The following is a 22,295-nucleotide window of genomic DNA, read 5'->3' on the forward strand; positions in this document are numbered from 1 at the left end:
GAAATGCTTAAATGGTACAAATAGTTTTGCATGTTATTTCACAAATGACAGGCTTCAGAAGAATTTGTATTTAAATACAGTTTTATAAAAAAGGCAATTTCAACCTCTTTGGCCCCAAGTAAAATTGTAATGATATAGTGACACCACGTGGCTACATTTTGCTTTGCATTCCTAGAAAAAAATGTTTATATGCTGGGTTGCTCTGTGCTAGTTCAATTATGACATCAAAGTTATAGGTAGAAATACAATTCAAACTAAGTATAAGCTAAAATGGTTACTTTTTAAAATTGTAACTTTTTAAGTCACACCTAAATAAGCCATTTCTTGAATTCTGAAGACGTCAATCACATAAAGAAAATAAAGGCTCAGTATAACTCCAGCTTTATGATTCTAAAGCACTCTGGTGAACCACTAAGTAATGTAAAAGTGCCTGCTTTTAAAAGTAAATAAATACATCAATGCCCAGTTATGGGGCAGGGGGAGAACAAAAGAAAAAAGAATGAAGACACACGTGCTTTTGTATAATGTTAATATGGTAGAGAAAGAATGATGCCATAAAGAGCAATGTTTATTTTCTCATTTGTTTTATGTCTTATAGATGTATAGCACTATGTAGGTACCATAATCTAATGGAGATGGGGGAAAAAAAGAAAAAGAAAAAAATTACACTGCATCTAATGATGGCAGGGATTAGGAGGGACCTGAAATGTATAGTAGCAATAAAAGAGATTAACATGCCCAATACCAAAAACAGTACAGTTTTAGTATTCATCTAATGAGGACTCCTACAGTAGGCCAGCTACTCCTAAATACTATTACATGTACACCAAAGAAAGCCTAAATATCTAAAACAATGGCCAGAGACTATCATTCCCTTCATCTCAACTTAAAAACCACCACCTTCACTCTCGGGGCTTCCATGACTACCTCTTTAAAATAACTACCCTCCTGCCCTTGACCCTGCTCACTATCACAATGCCATCTTCACAACACTCAAAATTATGTGGTATGTTCTTACTATTTGTTTATCTGTTTCTTCCAAATTCTCTGACAGCAGAAGCCTTGGTAGAGCTCTTCAGGGACATGGCCTCAGTATCAAATACACATAGCACAAAGTAGGAGCTTATTTGTGGAATGAGTGATGAATAAACAAACAAAGAAAGAAATGAAGAAAAATCTAGTTTATTAGCTGGTGAATCATGCCTAATTTCTTCCTACAAGTGAAATCAAAACCATCCTAGTGAAATGTTTATTATTAGTTATGGCCTCTAATGTGATCACTGAGACCAGAAGACAGGTGGCCAGATGCTCTATAACACCCTTACTTTTTTTTTCGTGACACATTTGTCACATTCTAATTTCTCACTATAAGAAAAGAAGAAAAAATAAGGAAGGGAAACTACAATAATTAAAATACTCTGAGCAACAGTCAAACAAATCAATGGAACAGAGCACAGTACATAGTAGAACTTAAGATATGATAAATATGGCTATTTACATTAGTGTGGTAAGGAACAATTATTAAATAAAGTCGTAGCCAGTTGACTATCCCTACCTGAAAATATACACAAAAAATATTCTGAATGGATTAAATATTTACATATAAAATAATAATAGAAAAACTTTATAAAACTATAACATTCTTTAATGTTGAAAGTGAGGAACACCTTTCTAAACATGATGCCAGACCACTGGAAATCATGAAAATGATTGACAGATTTGATCATATTTTTTAAAAAGTAAAACTCTATATGGCAAAAAGTACCATTAAAACACAAAAAGAAACTAATAACAAGTTGCACAACACATGATAGGCAAGAGGATAATGTCACACATATAAATATATCTACTATATGTATATACATATATATGTCATTATATATCTATAGATACATATATATTACATTATCTATAATATATATCTATATGCCAATGTAAAGTTATCACCAGCCAAAAAAAAAATAATTATCCCAGAAGAATATGCAGAAGATAAAAATAGGCTTTTCATAAAAGAGCAATAATAAATGGCCTCTCTACCTCACCAATAAAAGAAATCCAAATTAAAACTTTTTTTTTTACAAATCATAAATCACATTGGCAAAATGTTGACAATGACTCCACCGGTGAGTGTTCAGAGCAGGGGCATTTTTATGTACTATTGGTACAAACTGGGTACGACCTTACCAGAGAGCAAGCTTTATCAATTTTTAATATATGTAGTACATTTTAATTTTATAATAAAAATGTCATTAAAAAGACACTTCCATTTTGGTCATTAAAAAGCAGAAGGAGCCCTAGGTAGTGTAGATTAGTAAATCAGCTGAGTAATGGCCAGCGAACTGAAAGGTCCTGGTCCAATTCCCAGTCAGTGCACATGCTTAGGCTGCTGGCCAGGTCCCCAGTTGGGGGCATGTGAGAGGCAACTGATGATGTTTCTCTTGCACCTGGATGCTTCTCTCCCTCTCTTTCTCCCTCCCTTCTTCTCTCTCTAAGAAATAAATAAATATTTCTTTAAAAAAAAAAGGAAAGAAAGAAAGAAAAAAGCCCAGTTTTGTGTTAACTGAGTTGATCCCTCCTGTGTCATGTCCTAATTATCAAGTTGCACCCTCTCGATACCCTTTCTGGTTTTGTCTTCAATAAACTGTGCTCCTCCAGTAAACTGACTCTCCTCTAATCTCTCTAACAGCCCTTGCACTAAACCTGTCTGCCATCTGCTCTTTTCTTCCCTGTGCTTTTAGGGCCACTGTTTTTCTCTGTCAACTCCCAGGTTTTATACTAAGATCACTTGTTTGTAATTCCAGCTACGAGCCATATATACAGGTTCTGAAACCTATCTCTGCCCTTCTCACCTGTTTCAAGTCTTCTCATATTTCAGCAACATTGTATGGCTGCCAAATTACCAGTAAAAATTTTTAGGTTCCCCCCATCCCCATGTATTCAATATTTGCCATTCCTTACTAATGTTTTTTGTTCAGTCCTAGGCTCCACCATCTAAGAAAGCTGTGGAAGGACTTGATGACAGCTTACTAGATAACCAAGAAGACAATTTGAAGGTTAGAGAATTTATGGGTAAAGCAGAAATTGCCCTTTCCCAAGAAAGAGAAAGCTAGTAAGACATAACATGGTTCTGAGTACCTATGAAAGATTGTGCCAAAACTGACAAGTCACTTTTCTTCATCCTGACTTGGGAGTTAAGGAAGGAATTATTAGTCTAAGTTTTTGTCTACATAGAGCAGTCCCCACTTAACCTACAATGCATACCTTAAAAAGACCCAGAAAGACAGAGCAGATCATTTCCCTCCATTGACCGTTATGGTTGGCACAATCACCCTGGCTCTGAAGTTTGACATTATACTTATTGTCACTATATAACATCTACTACCTGGGTAAGGCAAAATGCTGGCTGAATTACATTTCACAAAACAGAAAAGTTTATAAACAGAAAAGTTTATGTGATATATATATATATATATATGTGTATATATATATATATATTTTACCATAACACACACTGATTTATGAAAATCAAAATATCTGAAAACTGCTGGGAACACACAAATGGGCAAGTTATTAAGATAAATAGACCTGTTTAATGTGTTTTGGATTACTATATATGGACTGGCAATATGGCAAAGTGCTGAACTGACTAGGTTCCCGAGAAAGGAACAATTTCCTCACAGTGAGAGCCGCACTGGCCAAAGAAGGTGGCAGGGATGGCTCTCATTCTCTGAAGGTCAAACACCAGCTAAGAGTCTCAGAAATTAAAAAAATAATAATTTAAAAAATTTTAATAATAAAAACAACTATTTACTAGGCCTATTTTGGGGCAGGCGCTGTGCTCACTTGTGCTCAGTACTCGCAAGTGCTCTAGGCCATCTAACCATGCATGGCAGACCCCATGAGGCGTGTGGTTATTCCTGTGTTTTACTGGTGTAGGAACAAGGGCTCAGAGGGCCACAACTTTACTAAGATCACAGTGCCAGCACTGGATGAAACCAGGATTTGAGAAGAGCTCTCACTACCACTACAGCCCATTGATTCTCTCTTACAAAATGCTGATTTACATGCAGTCCAGCCTGGACTCAGAGAGAGGGCTGGGTAATTTCATACTCCCCAATTTACAGAGTATATATTTGACAAAATCTTTCATCAGTAGATGACACTCATATTCTCTGAAATGAACCTCAATATTCAGTTCCCTAAAGAAAAAACAGAAAGTAACATTCACAAACAGTACAACACAAACTATTTACCATTCCAAAGATTTTTCCAAAAAGGATATGCATTTTAACAAATACAAGGATAAAAAGAACCAATGAACATATACACATATTAATGTTGAAGAACTCTCTCTTCATTACCCAGTCAGTGCCCATGAGGCCTGTGGTAACACTTAAAGAGTACCTACTGCATACAAAGTCATAACCTCAGTGCTGTAAGAACACTAAGAGATTAGACTCCATACTCCTTGACTCCAAGAGCTTGTAATTTTAGTATCAGAGGCAACAAAAGCACGTGAAGGACACTGAAGAACAAACATGACAAACTAATGTTCAATTTAACATAATGCAAACTGAAGACTTATGTGCTAAGGAAATGTGTGCCTAGTGAGGTTCCTAGAAGAAGTATATTCAGCATACTGTTTAGTTATAGTCAATAAATGATTGTGAAGATAAGAAGCACCAAGTATAAGACATCCTTGAATAATCAATAGGGACTTATTCTTAGGTTCACTTAAAAGTACTACCAAAATTTCAACCTATTATAAAAGGCAGAGTTTATGAAGGAATGTTGTAATTAATACTGTACTTTAAAGTGGTTATAAATATTTAAAATTTTTTAAACTAATATCAGTATCAAGGCCCCTTCTTTTTCTTGTTAACACTATCTCTAATATCACCTTTCCGCAGTTTTTCTTTTTTTATTTCTTAATTATATTTTATTCATTGTGCTATTACAGTTGTCTCATTTTTCCCCCTTTAACCCCCTCCACCCAGAACCTCTCTCAGTTTTTCTTGACCAGAGTTGGGAGCTAGCCATACCAAGACAAAAACTACCACCAAGAATATAGCTCAGGGACTTCCGGCCAAGATGGAGGCATAGGTAGATACACTCTGCCTCCTCACACAACCAAAAGCAGGACAACAACAAATTTAAAAACAAAATAAATAACCAGAACTGCCAGAAAATTGAACTGAATGGAAGTCCGACAACCAAGGGGCTAAAGAAGAAACATTCATCCAGACAGGCAGGAGGGGCACAGACAGGCAACCAGGATGGAGAGGACGTGTGGCAAGGTGATGCTGGAGAACTGGGCAGTTCCACATTTGCATGCGGATAAACCACCAAGAACAGCTGGGGAGCAAGTCAGACCTCACAATCCAGGGTTCCAGTGCGGGAAAAGAAAGTCTCAAAACCTCTGGTGGTAAAAACCTGTGGGGGTTGCAGCAGCAGGAGAAACTCAAGCCTCACAGGAGAGTCTGTTGGTGAGACCCACAGGGTCCTAGAATGTACACAAACCCACTCACTTGGGAATCAGCACCAGAAGGCCCCAGTTTGCTTGTGAGTCGTAGGGGGAGTGATTGAAAGCCAGCCTAGAGCCTCACAAGCAGCATTGTTCCCTCTCAGACCACTCCCCCTCACACAGTGTCACAACTCAGTGACTTGGGTTGCCCCACCCTGGTGAGTATCTACCACCCTGGTGAGTGTCTAAGGCTCTGCCCCTCGCATGTAACAGATGCACTAAGACAAAGAAACATGGCCCAAATGAAAGAACATATAAAAGCTCCAAAAACAGAACTAAGTGATGAACAGATAGCCACCCTATCAGATGCGTAGTTCAAAACAACAGTAATCAAGATGCTCACTGAATTGGTTGAGTATGGTTGCAAAATGGAGGGAAAAGTAAAAGCTATGCAAAGTGAAATAAAAAAAATATACAGGGAACCAAAAATCAAAGAAAGAAAACTGGGACTCAAATCAACAATTTGGAGCAGAAGGAAGAGATAAACATTCAATCAGAACAGAATGAAGAAACAAGAATTCAAAAAAATGAGGAGAGGCTTAGGAACCTTGGGGACAACTTTGAATGTTCCAACATCCAAATCATAGGGGTGCCAAAAGGAAAAGAGGGGGAGCAAGAAACTGAAAACTTATCTGAAAAAATAATAAAGGAAAACTTCCCCAATCTGGCAAAGGAAATAGACTTCCAGGAGATCCAGGAAGCTCAGAGCATCCCAAAGAAGTCAGACCCAAGGAAGCACACACCACGGCACATCATAATTGTTACCCAAGATTAAAGATAAGGAGAGAATCTTAAAAGCAGCAAGAGAAAAGGAGGCAGTTACCTACAAAGGAGTTCCCATAAGACTAGTAGCTGATTTCTCAAAAGAAACCTTGCAGGCAAGAGGGGGCTGGAAAGAAGTATTCAAAGTCATGAAAGGGAAGGACCTACATCTAAGATTACTGTATCCAGCAAAGCCATCATTTAGACTGGAAGAGCAGATAAAGTGCTTCCCAGATAAGGTAAAGCCAAAGGAGTTCATCATCAGCAAGCCCTTATTATATGAAATGTTAAGGGACTTATCTAAGAAAAAGAAGATCAAAACTATGAACAATAAAATGACAACAAACTCACAACTATCAACAACTGAACCTAAAAAAACAAAAACAGACTAAGCAAACAACTAGAACAGAAACAGAATCATAGAAATGGATATCGGGGGAGGGGAAAAATGGGGGAAAAGGTACAGTGAATAAGCACCATAAATAGTAGGTACAAAATAGGTAGGGGAAGGTTAAAAATAGTATAGGAAGTAGAGAAGCCAAAGAACTTATATGTACGACTCATGGACATGAACTAAGGGAGAGGGGTAATGTTGGGGGGACAGGTGGTACAGAGTGGAGGGGAATAAAGGGGAGAAAAAAAATGGGACAACTGTAATAGCATAATCAATCAAATATACATTTAAAAAAGAGAAAAGAACACAGCTCGGCTCTAGAACATATAAAAGCTACACCAACAAAGTAAAAGCCACATGGGAGAGACAAAATAAGGAAAGAGTAGTATATATAATGTCCATTAATAAATAAGGAGAAATATATTTTCTAAAAGCCAAAGACTGTAACTGAGGGCATGTTTTAAGATGGGTAAAGCACACAGACTCTCTGTCATGGCTGGTTTTATATTTATGATGATTTGTTCTGGGAGTCATGTTCTTACTGTTCTAAATTAAATACAAGCACACAATCCTTCGGTCCACATCAGACACTTGGGTTGTTACGCCACTCATTTTTTAATCCAATACAACAGTAATAAACTGAGTCGATGCAGACTCGATCACACCCTCCATGTCAGGGCTGCTCTGTCACTTTCAAAGTATCCCTAGGCAGGTCTGAGATACAGAATCTTCGCTCAATTTCTTGTCCCTCTCATTTTAATCCATTCAAAATTCCTCTAATAAAAGAACAACTGCCATAACTGAGACACTTTAGTCCCCCTTTGGGGAAATGAAATTGATTTTCTTCATTTTCACACAAGAGGATCCCTGGGTAACAATATTGTCTCATAATACCCATAAAAAAATGTAGGCAACATTCTTTACTATACCAGAGGCTGAAAGGTTTTGTGGTGTTCCTGTGGTGGAAGTAAAAATTCAGTCTGATGTTGCTATATCATAAGTTTAATAAGTATAAGGGTGTCTTCTGACCAAGAGAGTAAGTGCTGTGGGGCACCCACCTACTCCAAGTCAGCCACAATGGGAGGTCAGTCAAGGTCATAGGTAAGGATGAGGAGGTTACTGAGTAAGTAACCACATTCTCCCTGCTTTACACCTACCATGTCCCTTCCCTTCTTTTTTGCCACAGCCAACCAAATGACTCTGCCTTTAATCCTTTGACTCTAAGGTAAAGAATATCTGAGAGCGCTTTCCAAAGGGAAAACTACAACAGAAAAAACACAACACAATTTTGGGAGCCTTACACCACATTTCCCAACTTCCAAATTCATTATTTGTATAGGTTTTATAGAATTTCATAAAGAAAGTTTAAAATATGACTTAGACCTAAAAGAAGAATATGAAATATTAGAACAGTAGTTTATCAATACTTTTAAAAACAAGCTAACATGGGACTGCAATACTTAACAGCAATAAAAGCTAAGGTGCTCTGATTGAAGGGAGGGTGTGAGCCTGAAGCCCCACCAGCTCAGCCTCCCTTGCCCCAAACCCAACCCCACGAGAAACACCTGCTCTGTCAAATTCCATGGATACCCACTGACCTAGAAAAAGAACAAAGATATTCAGAATATGAACACTAGCATCCAAAAATCTCCTCCTGGCCCTGAGGACTGCTAGGGAGACCTCCAGAAATACTCTCATGGCTTCTGTGGGAAGAACATACCCGCTAATAACTGCTTTCAAGTGACAACATGCAGTTCAGGAAGTATTTCCACTTCTCAGTGTCCCTGCTTATTGCTTTACATGTCTAATGCATAAAAACAATACAAAATACCTTGGATATACAGCTCCACAGCACACTGTAGATTTTAAGATGCTCAATTTTCCATAGTTTCCCTAAGTTTTAGTTGGTATGCATTTGGTAATGCATACTCTGAAAAACTTTTCTGTGCTGTCAAAAAATGTAATCTGTTTCTGAAAGTCCAAATCTCCATAAATTAACATCAAAATCATTTATTAGCTATGAGAACTAACCTGCAGACACGGGCTGGAAAATATAACTTTTGCCAAGAACGACATAGATACTGTGAATGATCAATCACTCTGATCCAATCAAGTTCATCCATTGACACTTCAATGAAGTATGAATAAGACCTATGAATCAAAAAAAAAAAAGGCAGAAAAAAAGGACCATGTTAAAATAACAACACAAAAATATATTTTAATAAAACATTAAGAGCCCCCAAAACCACACTATTCATGAATTACATTTCCTGTTTAACCATCAGATTTGGATAATGATGAAATCTACATAGATCCCCCTATTATAGCATTCACCGCAATGTACTGAAATTCTCAGCATGTCTGTCTGCCGTATTAGATTACAAACTGCTTAAAAACAAATACCGCACCATATTTATTTTCATATATCCGGGCTCTAACATGTGCTTGGCACATATCAGGCATGCAAGACATTTGTTCCTCTTCAAACAGGGCCAGGATGCCTGGCTCATTCCATATTAACAGATTAATAAGGCTATGACAATGATAGGACAGAAAACAGAAGTAGGTGTGCCTTCTCCCACTACCTTCCCCCGCCTGGGAACTCAGCCCTACACTCTCCAGAGGAAAGCTAACTTGAACGGTTCCCCAGGGAGGCCATCTTCTCTCCCATTCCCTACAGTCTCCTACCATCTCACACATACATGCAGCCTACAGAAAAATATATGACATGGGTGAAGAGATAATACATGTTTCTTTTGGGTACAATTTAAAATTTGCCAGCTAATAATCTGGCAGTAATGAAAATAGCCTGTCATCCTTCCCTAGTCGGCTACCCTGGACCATTACATGCTGGTCCCATCCTGAACAAATCTATATTCCCCTGTCATAAGCCAAATTTAAATTTGAGATGCAGTTATTACTTGTACTGTAATATCAACAGGAACAATCTCAGAAGATTTAGGTGATCATAAATGTCAGCCTGCAACCAACAGTTGTGACCAGAAAAGGTCAGCTCCCTTGTGCCATCCCCTCGTTTTCTGCTGTCCTCTCACTCCCATTCATTTTATCACTCAGTCTTGGTCTGGTTATAACCTTTCATTGAACCTCTCTGGATTATCAGTAATGCAGGATATAAATTTACAACACATGTCAGAATCTTTTCAGCTGCGACTCTGAATTTTTCATCTTTGCTTAGAATGATAACAACTTCTGTGAGAAAAGAATATTACATGGTAAACTTAAGTTCCCTGCGAATGTAACACACATATTAAAACAAAGTGACCTACAAATATTTAACATCATGGAAATGATCATAACTACTTATTTTCAGTTTCAAACACACTAACCTCTCCTTTTATTATTTTTATACTATTTCATTATTAATTAAATGAATATATGTACATGTTTTTGTAACAGCTCATACCACATAAAAGTAATTAAAATGCTATATAAATACAATACTATTATTAATCAGACCCTTAGAAATGATATGTGAATTACCTCCATTTTGCCAACTAAGCATCATATTATATCCAACAAGATACATGGAGAGTATTATGTTAAATGAAATAAGCCAGGTGGTGAAAAACAAATACCATAATCTTATAGTACATATAAGTGGAACTTAATTAACAAAAGAAACAAGTGAGCAAAACAGAACCAGAGACATGGAAATAAAGAACAAACTGACAGTGACCAGAGGGGAGGTGGGAGGGGAATAACAGGGGAAAGAAGGGGAAGGGTCAAGTCAAGGAACATGTATAAAAGGACTCATGGACAAAGACAACGGGGTGGGGGAGGACTGAATGTCGGGGGAAGAATGGGTAGGGCAGGAGAGAGTAAGGGGAAAATGAGAACAACTGTAATTGAACAACAATAAAAAATAAAAATAAAACAATACATTCTTAATTTTTTTCTAAAAAACATTAATATTGGGACCTTGAAGACCCATACATAAGAATTGCTGATTCCCACTTCATAAAGCTTCCCTCATACATGATTCTCATAACCTAAATGGCCAGGATGGTGGCCAGTGGTGCTAACAAGAGAAATGAACTAACCTTCAAGATTTGCAGGGTATCATCACCAATAATCTTAAGCCCTGCATGCCCAGACTCAAAGAGGCATAAATAGGACCTAGGGAACCCTCTGTACATCAGATTTTTGGTATATAGGGTTTAAGTTAATGATAAGCAGCAATGAGAGAGACAGTTCAGTTCTTGGTCACCCATACCGTTCTGCTACTTTGGCTATCATGGCTGAACCCCAGAAACCACAGTGGATTAAATTATAAGAATGGCTAGAAAGAGGACAGAACCTTGAAGCCACTGCAAAAGCAGGCAGATTCCTAGGCTATAGACCACCAAATTTTTTCACAAATTTCTTTTGTTCTGAGGGTGATATTTATCCACACACACTAAAAAAACATTGTTTTTCCTCATTAATAAGATAAAATGCATTTTAAAACTTGTTATAACATCCAAAAGTAAGGAATCAAGTAAATAAATAATAGGAACCCACAGGGTAGAATACCAGATAACCATATAAAGTAATAGTTTAGAGAAATATTTTTAAGGGTAAAATATTTACAATGTATTAATTAAAAAGTGAAGTTAGCTTTTTACACATCTAGTCTTTATTTTGTAAAACTATGTGTGGTTTTACTGGATTCTGTTTTGTGCATGTGTGTGTATGAGGGAAAAAGAGAAAGAGACATGCCATGTGTACAAAAAAACACTGACGAGATATACACAAAGATTAATAATGGGTGGTGAAATTACCAGCAATTTTTATTTCTTTGTGCTTTTCTTTATGTCCTATGTTTTCCACAATAAATACACATTTATTTTTATAAGCAGAAAAAGCAAAAAGTTATTTTTAAAGGAACAGATCTTTTAACTCTTCCCCCAGAACAAAACTTCAAGACAAACAGCCAAGTGACCACAACGAAATAAATCACCAAATCTGTAAAACCAAAGTAGATGACCACAAGGTGAGGCTACCTCAATCAAATACAATGTTAGTGTCTCTCCAATTCAGATAGACTCACCGGCTATCTCGGTCCCACAGGAGTATCCGTATGTGATTGATAATGGATGGCTGACCTAGCTTAATCTCAATGCCAGAACGGCAGTCATCATCAATTGGATGCCTGGAAAATCCATGGTCCAAATCATAATTTTGAGTATCACCGTCTAGTAAGGCAGATTTCAGCTCTCCTTTTACAACCTGGGCTCCATACTTCATAGTTGCAATGTTTTCTTCTGGTACTACAGTTAAAAATACAAAAAGCAAGGTTAATGGTTAGTTATTAAATTATTCTATAATTTGGGGAAAAATATAAAATGCTAGCATTCTAGTTGATTCTTATATGTGCATTTAATTTTATCAGAGACAAGTCTACGGAAAGATATGGAATATACAAGGATTAAGTTACCACCCACAGTTTAATTTTAATGACACCATCATAGCCACAAAGTGCTTGTGACTAATATTATTAAGAAAAAGTTGATAATACTGGGGCAGAGGGGGAACCATGTACTAGCACAAACCAGCTCTGCTGAGTTCCTTCTAATAGTAGCTTTAATTTAATGTCTATTGGACAAAAATGGCAGCTAAGATGACCTATACCTGCCATCTGGACTGTGCACAATGAACAAAAAGCAAAGCAGACAGGTCAGATACCTGATAAAATAAAAGAAAGCTTCCAATACAACAGAGCTATTGGTCATACATGGGTGTACTGCTGGGAAACACCCTGTCTTGTTTCAGGAACTATAACCCCGCTGACAGGCGAGAGGGCCCTAACGCTGGAAATAATCAAGGAGGCCTTGGGGAAAACAGTCCCCTTAAGAGACAAAACCTGGCAGCCCCTGGCAGCCCCTGCCTCCCTCACATCACCCTGCTTGGCTCTGTGATGGTCGGTTGTTGATGACAGGTAAGTTTTCTCACGAGGACAAACAACCTAAGACAGACATCAGCCAGTATGGGCAGCAGACATGGACTTGGGGGGACACAGAGAAAAGGCAAAAAGGCCCACACCCCTCGGCTCAGCTTGGATATGACTGGAGTCCTCATTTTATCTGAAAGAAGTCTCCTTGCCTCTTGGTGGCTCCCTCCCACAGCCTGGCTCAGGCTTGAAACAATACTGGAGACAGTCCTAACCAGATCTGGCGGTTCCCAGGGGAAATCAGGCCTAAAAGTAAATTCTTTAAAGTATGCTTTGTTTCTCCCTCAAAAGTTATGAGAGCCAGCTCAAGCTGGGAAGGAAATTTACATTATTCACAGACCCTAACCCTATACCCTTTGGTGCTCCCATGTTTACACTCTCATGATTACTAGTCTCCTCTCAGACCCATGTAAAATGGTGTGTTCCTTGCCCTTTGTTTTCTTCAAAACATCATCTATTCTCTGTAAACATTAACATACTCTTGTAAAGAGATAATCTGTGCGTTACTGTTACCTAGCCCCACTGATAACCCTTTCAATAAAGGCCTTTGAACAAAGGTGCTTCGGGCCTTCCCCACTAGACAGAAGAGCCATAATGGGTGGTGAAATTACCTTGTCCCCTCTCCTGGCAAACAGAGAAGTGTTTGTTACGACTCATGCTTATTTCCCCCCATCCGTGACAACCCTGGGACGGGCTCTATGGGATTCAGAGTCCAGGCTCCCATCTCAGCTGGCCCCAGGTCCCGAGCACCGCGCCCTCATGACACGCCCCATCCCCGCAGCAGTTGTCACCTGGACCAGGGACGAGCAGCGACCCGTGCTGCTCGCCTGCGACAGTGTACTAAATCAATTAATTTACAAAAAAAAATATGTTTAAAAGAAGATATATTTTTACTTCACTTGAGTATTTTTAAAAATGAAAATTCAAAGTCTGTCATCAAAATCAATGTTGTGATTATAATTAAATACCCTTCCTTCTCCAACAGTACTTAGTAAGTGTTAATTGTTCCTGGGACTCTGAAGATCTCTATGCACATTTTGCTCCACAGATCTGGAACCCATCCTCTAGATATTAATATTCTAAAACCAACACTCACCATGGAGAGACCAGAGGCAGAATAAAATAGATGTCAAGAACCTGAGTTTCAAAGTCAGAATTTAAATAGCATTCTCCACCTTTAACCGAATGTATCACATTGTAATGTTACATCCTCTGAACTTAAATTTCTCAATAGGGCAATACCTATACCCTAGGTGTTTGTGTTTTTGTTTGTTTGTTTTCTTTCCAAGGATTAAATGAGATGACGTTTGCAAAGCATCTATTGAGCGCTAAAAAAAAAAGACTGCCATTATTATTATGAACCATATTTTGAAAAGCACACAATAAGAGAAATAACCAAGTTTACACACTATACATAAATAGTGAATTATCAGAGTACATACACATATCTGGGCTATTTGATTTGAATAGGGTAAACTATGAGCCATAATTAGGTTCTTAGGGAAAAGGGGTAATTCATTAGTGCAGATTATGAAAAATGTGGGGCTTAAAAATTTTTTCAAGTCCTAGCAGCTCAGTTAGAATTTTGTCCTGATATGCCAAGGCTGCAGGTTCAATCTCAGGCCAGGGTACATACAAGAATCAACCAATGAATGCATAAATAAGTGAAAAACATATAAATGTTTCTCTCTGTCTCTCTCTCACTGTCCCTCCCTCTCTAAAAATCTATCAATCAGTAAATTAATTAAACACAGTTTTAAAAAATATTTTTCAGAAAAATCAAGATGGCAGAGGAGTGAATGGAAGTCACAATTACCCCCTCCCAGAACCAATCTGGAATTAAAACTAAATTGTGGAGAAATCACCTGGAACAAACAACTGAACAATAGCAAGGAAGGAGCCTTATAACCTCGGACAGAAAGAAGAATCAGCTTTAGCAGAATCTAACTGATAAGGAGTACAATGGAGACTCAAAAAGGTAGACGGGGTGCCCATGGGAGGCTGCACCAGAAGTATATTGAAACAACCGGTTGGATCCCACTGAGAAGAGCAGGGTCTAAATCATAAGCAGGGATATCCAGGCAACAGTACCAGAGCCCAAAAAGTACACGGGTTAACAACCAGCTGCAGAAGCGGCAGGGTTGCTCTCTGCCAGAGGCAGGTGGCTGGAGATTCCAAGAGCCTTTTAAAGAGCCAATGCATAGATTTTTATTTGCAGCTACTTATCCTGGTCTCTGGCAAAGGCGGGGCAGAATGGGTTAGAGATGCTGAAGGAGAGACTAGGGAAGGAGGCTTTGGGGACAGAGTGGCTAGAGAAGCCAGGGGGATCCCAATGCTGACTCCTCCCCCATACGGCAGCAGCCATCTGGCTCAGGCAGACCACTCCCCTGAGCAGCAGCAGCGTGAGAGGGCCCGATAACCCCACCCTCAGGAGGGACTCTGCCCTGCCCTGTGGTGCCTAAGCCTGACTGCTCAGCGCAGAGTGACTAGATTAACAACTGAACGTGACAGCCAACGACAGTAGATTTCTGGAAGTCTCGAACAGTCTACCTAATGTCAGGGTCAACATCTGACATAATCAGAGGCAGATCCAGAAAGAAAAAACAGCAGTCTCCTACCAAGAAGTTCACACCACAAAGTCAGGAAATCAAGACAGACCAATTTAAGAAGCAGAAGCAAAAAAGGAAGAGTCTCACAAATAATGGGAAGACAAAGAAACACCCCCCAGTTGAAGGGAAAGGAGGAATCCCCAGAGAGAGAACCAAATGAAATAGAGGCAAGTAGATTATCAGATATTGAGTTCCAAAAGTGGTTCTAAGGAAGCTCATTGAGCTCAGTGAGCTCAGAGAGAATTACTAAAAACTACAGGGAAATGACGAGGAACTTAGTGCAAACTGTATCAGCATGAAAAAGGATATAGAAACTGTCAATAAGAGGCAAGAGGAAATGAAGAATACAATTTCTGAATTGAAGAACACAGTAGAAGGAATCAAAAGTAGGCTGGGTGAAGCAGAGGATCGAATCAACAAGCTGGAGGATAAGGTAGTCAAGGCTCCCAGAAATACCAAGAAAATTTTAAAAAGACTCAAAAACAATGAAGAGGCAGTTAGGGAAATGCAGGACAACCTGAAACGTAATAACATCCGTATAGTAGGGATACCAGAGGGAGAAGAAGAGGAGCAAGGGATAGAGAACCTGTTTGAAAAAGTAATGATGGAAAACTTCCCTAAACTGAGGACAGAAGAAGTCACACAAGCCCAGGAAGCAGAGAGGGTCCCATTCAAGAGGAACCCAGTGAGGCCCACTCCACGACACATCATCATTAAAATGGCAAATATCAAACACAAACAGAGAATCCTAAAGGCAGCAAGGGAGAAACAGGTAGTAACATACAAGGGAGCCCTGATACGGCTAGCAGCTGACTTCTCCGCAGAAACATTACGAGCCAGAAGGGAATGGCAAGAAATATTCCAAGTCATGAAAAGCAAAGGCCTGCAACCAAGACCACGCTACCCAGCAAGGCTCTCAATTCAAATGGAAGGCGAAATAAGGAGTTTCCTAGACAAAAGAAGGCTAAAAGAGTACACCTCCACTGAACCAGCGTTGCAAGATATGCTAAAGGGACTGCTTTAAGAAGATGAAGAGAAAGAGCCTATGCATACCCAGGTCTTATCACAGTCACCCGTACTTGATGTTACCAATATTTTTAATCCTTATTAATCTGATTGTGACAATGACGTGTTATTTTAATTGTTTCTTTATTATTTGTTGAAACTAAACCTGTTTTGTATATTTCTTGCCTAATTCTATTATTTTTAAAAGCTTTAAATGGCTTTTTGGTATTCTTTATCCATTTTTTGATTAAATGGTTGTAGAATTTTTTCCCTAAAAGAAAAACTATTAACCCTTTTTTAGATGTGTTGCAAATGCATTCCTATTCTATTATTTGTCCCTTAACTTTTTTTATATGTATATTACTGTGTAGTCTTAAATGTTTAATATAGTCATATTGTCAGTATTTTATTTTACAGCTTCTGGGTTTGAATGGTTTACTTCAGGGTAAGGTAAATATTATTTTGTATTTTCTCCTACAACCCCTTAGATTTTACATACTGATTTTTAACTCACCTGAATATATTTTGTAGAATGTGTGAAATAGGGCTCCATATTTGTTTTATCTCAAGTAATAGTGGTTCATGCACCTTATTTGTTGAATAAGCCTTGCTTTTCCCATTGATTTGAAATAACAATTCAATCATATATTACATTTGTTAGACAGATATATACATTTGTTTTAGAATGCTCATTTCATTTCATTGATCTACTTGAGTATTTCTGTGCTGGTGTCATGTTGTTTTAATTGCTGAGACTTTATAATGGATTTGAATTTTTTAATATTTTATAATGGATCTTTACATTTAAAAAAATAAATAAGTAAAATCAATCTGCATTTTTAATAAAAAGAAAGAAGGAACTCCTATCTTCTGCGACGAAATGGATGATGGAACTGGAGAATATTTTGCTAAGTGAAACAAGCCAGTCGGTAAAAGACAAGTACCATATGATCTCACCTATAAGTGGAATCTATTCAAGAAAATAAACAACAGGCGTGGAAACATGGAGCAGACTGAAAGTGACCAGAGGGGTTGGGGAAGGAGGACAACGGTAGAAAGGAGGAGAAGGGACTAGACAAAACATGTATGAATGACCCATGACATGGACAATACAGTGAGAATGACTGTGGGAGCAGGGGGAGGCGTAAGATGGGTGGAGGAGGGCAAAAGGAGAAAAACTGAGACAGCTGTATAAGAAAAAACATGACTTAAAAAGAAAAAGAAAAAGAAACTTTTTCAAAAGAAGACAGATAAGAGAATGGCTCCAGAAGCCAATAATAAGTACCAGTGAAATGCAACTGGGATGAGATTAGTTTACTTGCAATAACCAAGAAAACTCAGATCAAAACAAAGTAAAACAGTCATGCTCAGTTTCTTACCACCAGAAGCTTAAGATTTATAACTTTCTAGGTTCTATTAGCTCATGGTAATCACATATGTTGTTCATATTTATTTTTCATTTATTTAACGAACCTCATTAATTTTCTTAACTAGCTCCTCATCAAAATCCTTTGAGTGTAAAACTGTTACTACATGCATTTCGCAGATGAGGAAGTAGGCACAGGAAAAAGTTTAGATGGATTTTCTTGCCCAGGGTCATACAGCCAGCAAGTATCAGAGTTGCAATCAGAACACAGGTAGTCTGCCTCCAGGGTCCCTACTCTGCTACATCCCTTGTGAATGGTTTCTGATGGAAAAAAACATATTTACCCCCTCTTCCTAACCCCTTCCTTCTAAGGTGACCCAAGACCCAGAGGAAGGAAACAGACAGTACGATATATTAAAAAAAAAAAAAAGTTGGACTTCACACAAGAAAACCTAAGTTTGAGACACAGTCTCTACCACCAAGTACCTAAGAAAGAGAGGCCTCTTGGTCTCTGCAAATCTGTTTTCTCATCGAAAAATAACACACTGCCACCCCACCCACAGAATTACTGTTAAGATTATGCTAGAAATAATATATGCTAAAACACTGTACAAGTATAAATAATTTGATCAATTAAAAATATTCACTGCAGACTCATTCTGTACCAGGTACCATGTGAGGGGTCTGGGACTATCTCAGTAAACTAGACAGATAGGCCCTGCCCTCCTGACACCTCCAATCTAGAGATTAAGCACTTTACAAAGCAAGCAAAGAAACAAGAGCTTTGACTTAGTGCTTTTCAAATATCAATGATGTGCAACTACTTGGTCAAAGGAAACATGAGTCCTTTATTTCTGGGTATAGGATGTACCCAGAAGTCCAAAGTCTGTTGCTGCTCACTAGTGAAACCATCTCCTCCAATTCTGACACCATTGGTCGAGGCCAAGGGAAAAAAGGGGGAACTTGAGCTTTCTAGATTTAGAAAATGCCACTACTCTTTAATTTTCTCTAAACATAAACTTCTTCACCTCTAAAATTTATCAAACTAGAAATAACACACTAGGCACATGTGTTTCAAGTGACTGTAACTAAAAATCTAAAATGGGAATGAAATTTCTAGCACAAGTCTAAGTCATCTTTTGAAGTTTATTTCAAAGGTACTTGAGAACTTTTCTAACTCTTCTTGATATAGATTCCCTGAAAGTATTTTTCACTTCAAAATGGGCATCATTTACACAGTGCAAATTCTCTCATGGTAACTATAATCTGAGTACCAGGATAAAAATATAACTCAAAGTATTTTTTTAAATCTATAGTTAAATGATGAATTTAACACAAGAGGTCAACATGAGAAAACTCAAGTCATAATAAAATAATTCAAACTATAAATATCCTTACTGCTTATATTTGTCTATCAGTAGAGAATAAAGCTCTGAAAAATAATATGGTCGAGGGTCCTGAGAAGATGGCAGCAGAGTAGAAGGATCTTTCTCACACCTCCTCCCAGAATCAAACTGGAAATAAAACTATGGAGGAGAACAGCCACCCAAAATAAATAACCAAAGACTACCTGCAAAAGAGACTTTTAACCAAGGACAGCTAGAAACCAACTAGAGACTGGTAGGAAAAACAGGGATGTAAAAGGGGATGGCCCATCCCCACGGGCCTATGTTATGGCATGGCTGTGGGAGCTTCCCCTGGAGAGAATCCAGATCAGGCTCCCAAGTATGGAGCGGCACCAGCACCAGGATCAGCCACCCACCTAGCATCCAGCAGTGAAAGGCCACAGGGTTTTTGTCTTCTGGGGAGAGACAGAATCACTGGTTGTTTCTTCTTTTTTTCTTAATGGGACCAAAGCACAGGTTTTGTGGTCACAGCCACTCATCTTGGACTTGGCGAACGGAAGACAGCATGGACTGGAGTCGTACAAGGAGAGTCGAGTGGGAAGCATTGGGGAGAGATGTGGGGGAGCAGCTGCGAGGATTTCTGTACCAGGATATACCTGGATACCATAGCAGCCATCTTTACTGAGGAGAGCATGGCCCTTCCAGGGGAAAGGGTTTTTTGCTTTGTTCTGTTAGCACCTGCACAACAGCATACAAGACATGATGGGTTTGAGCCTCTTAGTCAGCCAGCCAGGGAGGAGATCCCACTAACAAACAGACCAATGACAATCAGGACCCAAATAAAACAGGAGAGCCCATAACTCACAGAATGACATTTCTAGAACACCCAGCTCAGGAGATCAAGAAGACTGCACCACGGAGTCCCACAGGTCTCCTACTAAGACAGGGAGTCAAAGCAGATCGATCTAATACATAGAAACAAACAAAAAGAGACAGCTAAAATGGAGAGACAAAGAAACAAGGTCCAAATGAAAGAAAAGAAGGAATCCCCAGAAAAAGAGCTAAAAGAAATTGAGGCAAGCAACTTAACAGACACAGAGTTCATAGTAATGGTTACGAGAAATGACATGCAAACTATAAATAAGGACCAGTTGGAAATGAAGAATGCAATACCTGATATGAAGAATACACTAGAAGGAATAAAAAGCAGGCTGGATGAAGCAGAGGATCAAATCAGCTATTTGGAATACAAGGTAGAAAAAAATACCCAGTCAGAGCAACAAACAGAAAAAAGATTTTTAAAAAATGAGGATGGTTTAAGGGAGCTTTGGAACAACAAAAAGCCTAATATTCACATCATAGGGATGCCAGAAGGAGAATAGGATCAAGGAATGGAAAACCTGTTTTAACAAACAATGGCAAAAAACTTCTCCAACCTGGTGAAGGAAAAAGTCACACAAGTTCAGGAATCACAGTAAGTTCCAATCAAAATGAATCCAAGAGACCCACACCAAGACACATCACAATTAAACAAGCAAAGTTTAACAATAAAGAGAGAATATTAATGGCAGCAGGAGAAAAAAAGGGAGCTACCTACAAGGGAGTTCCAATAAGGCTGTCAGCTGACTCCTGACCAGAAACACAACAGGCCTGAAGGGGCTGGCATGAAATATTCCAAGTTATGAAAAGCAAGGACCTCCAACAAACACTGCTCTATCCAGCAAGGCTGACATTTAAAATGGAAGGCAAAATAAAGAGTTCCTCTCCACCCCCCAAAAAAGGGAAAAGGAGCTCATTTCTACCAAAATAGCATCACAAGAGATGTAGAGGGACTGCTCTAAGAAGAAGATATAGAAAGGAACACAGGTTCAAAGGGGAAAAAAGACAACGAATAAGTACCTATCAATAATAACCTTAAATGTAAATACATTAAACGTTCCAATCAAAAGACACAGAGTAGCTCAATGGATAAGAAAACATGACCCATACATATTTGCTATCTACAAGAGACCCACCTCAGAACAAAAGATTTACACAGGCTGAAAATGAAAATATGGAATAAAACATTCCATGTATATAGAGTAACAATATTTACATCTGATAAACAGACTTCAAAACAAAGGCTATAACAAGAGGAAAGAAAAGGTCACTACATAACACCAAAGGTATCAATCCAATGAGAGGATATAACCCTTCTGAATATACATGCACCCAAAATAGGAGCACCTAAATATATAAAGAAAATCTTGAAGGAATCTAAGGAAGAGCCCGACAGCAATACAGTTGTTGTACAGGATTTTAACACACCACTATCACCAAAGGAGAGCTCTTCTAGACAAAAAATTAACAAGGAAAGAGCTACCTTAAATGACACACTAGATTGAATGAATTTAATTGGCATTTATACAATGTCTCATCCCAAAACAACAGAATACACATTTTTCTCAAGTGCACATGGATCAAAGATAGACCACATGGTAGGACACAAAGTAAGTCTTAACAAATCCAAAAGAATTGAAATCATCTCAAGCATTTTCTGGATCACAACAGCTTACAACTAGAAATCACAATTTAAAAAAAAACCCTCAAAAACATTCAAATACAAGGAGGGTAAATAACTTGTTATTAAATAATGAGTGAGACAACAATGAAATCAAAGAAGAAATCAAAAAGTACCTGGGAACAAATTAAAATAAACACATGACAACCCAACACCGATGGGACAAGCAAAAGCAGTCCTAAGAGGGAAGTTCATACCATTACAGACCTACCTAAAGAAGACAGAAAAATCTCAAATAAACAGCCTAACTCTACAACTAAAAGAACTAGAAAAACAATAAACAAAGTCCAGAGTGAATAGAAGGAAGGAAATAATCAAGATCAGAGAAGAAATAAATGGTATAGAGACTATAAAAACAATTCAAAAGATCAATGAATCCAGGAGCTAGTTCTCTGAAAAGATAAACAAAATCGATGAACCTTTAACCAGACTCACCAAGAAAAAAAAAGAGAGGACCCAAATTTTTTTAAAAATGAGAAATGAAACAGAAAAAGTAACAACTGCTACCACAGAAATACAAAGAATTGTAAGAAAATACTATGATCAAATGTATGTCAAGAAAGTGGACAACCTGGTTGAAATGGATAAATTCCTAGAAACATATGATCTTCCAAAACTGAATCAGGAAAAAGCAGACAACCTGAACAGACATAAATCAACTTGTGAAATTGAAGCAGTAATCAAAAAGCTTCCAGCAAACAAAAGTCCTGGACCAGATGGCTCCACAGGTGTATTTTACCAATCATTCAAAGAACTAACACCCCTCCTTCTCAAACTAT

At 38.2% G+C, this 22,295-nt stretch overlaps 1 protein-coding gene across 2 annotated transcripts in view; it reads right to left on the bottom strand.

The window, feature by feature from the left end:
• The window catches only part of BTBD9 (BTB domain containing 9), a 459,841-nt gene that overhangs the window by 357,792 nt on the left and 79,754 nt on the right, over positions 1–22,295 (bottom strand). For both annotated transcript variants that reach the window (XM_054569314.1, XM_054569315.1), the window contains exons 5-6: positions 11,731–11,950; positions 8,712–8,831 (exon numbers count right to left, since the gene is read on the bottom strand). In XM_054569314.1, coding sequence (XP_054425289.1) covers positions 8,712–8,831; positions 11,731–11,950 — 340 coding nt within the window. The remainder of the gene's footprint in view (positions 1–8,711; positions 8,832–11,730; positions 11,951–22,295) is intronic.

The sequence above is a fragment of the Pteronotus mesoamericanus genome, unplaced genomic scaffold, assembly GCF_021234165.1.
Source record: "Pteronotus mesoamericanus isolate MK-2021 breed Mesoamerican mustached bat unplaced genomic scaffold, CSHL_Meso_final contig_20, whole genome shotgun sequence".
Lineage (NCBI taxonomy): Eukaryota > Metazoa > Chordata > Mammalia > Chiroptera > Mormoopidae > Pteronotus > Pteronotus mesoamericanus.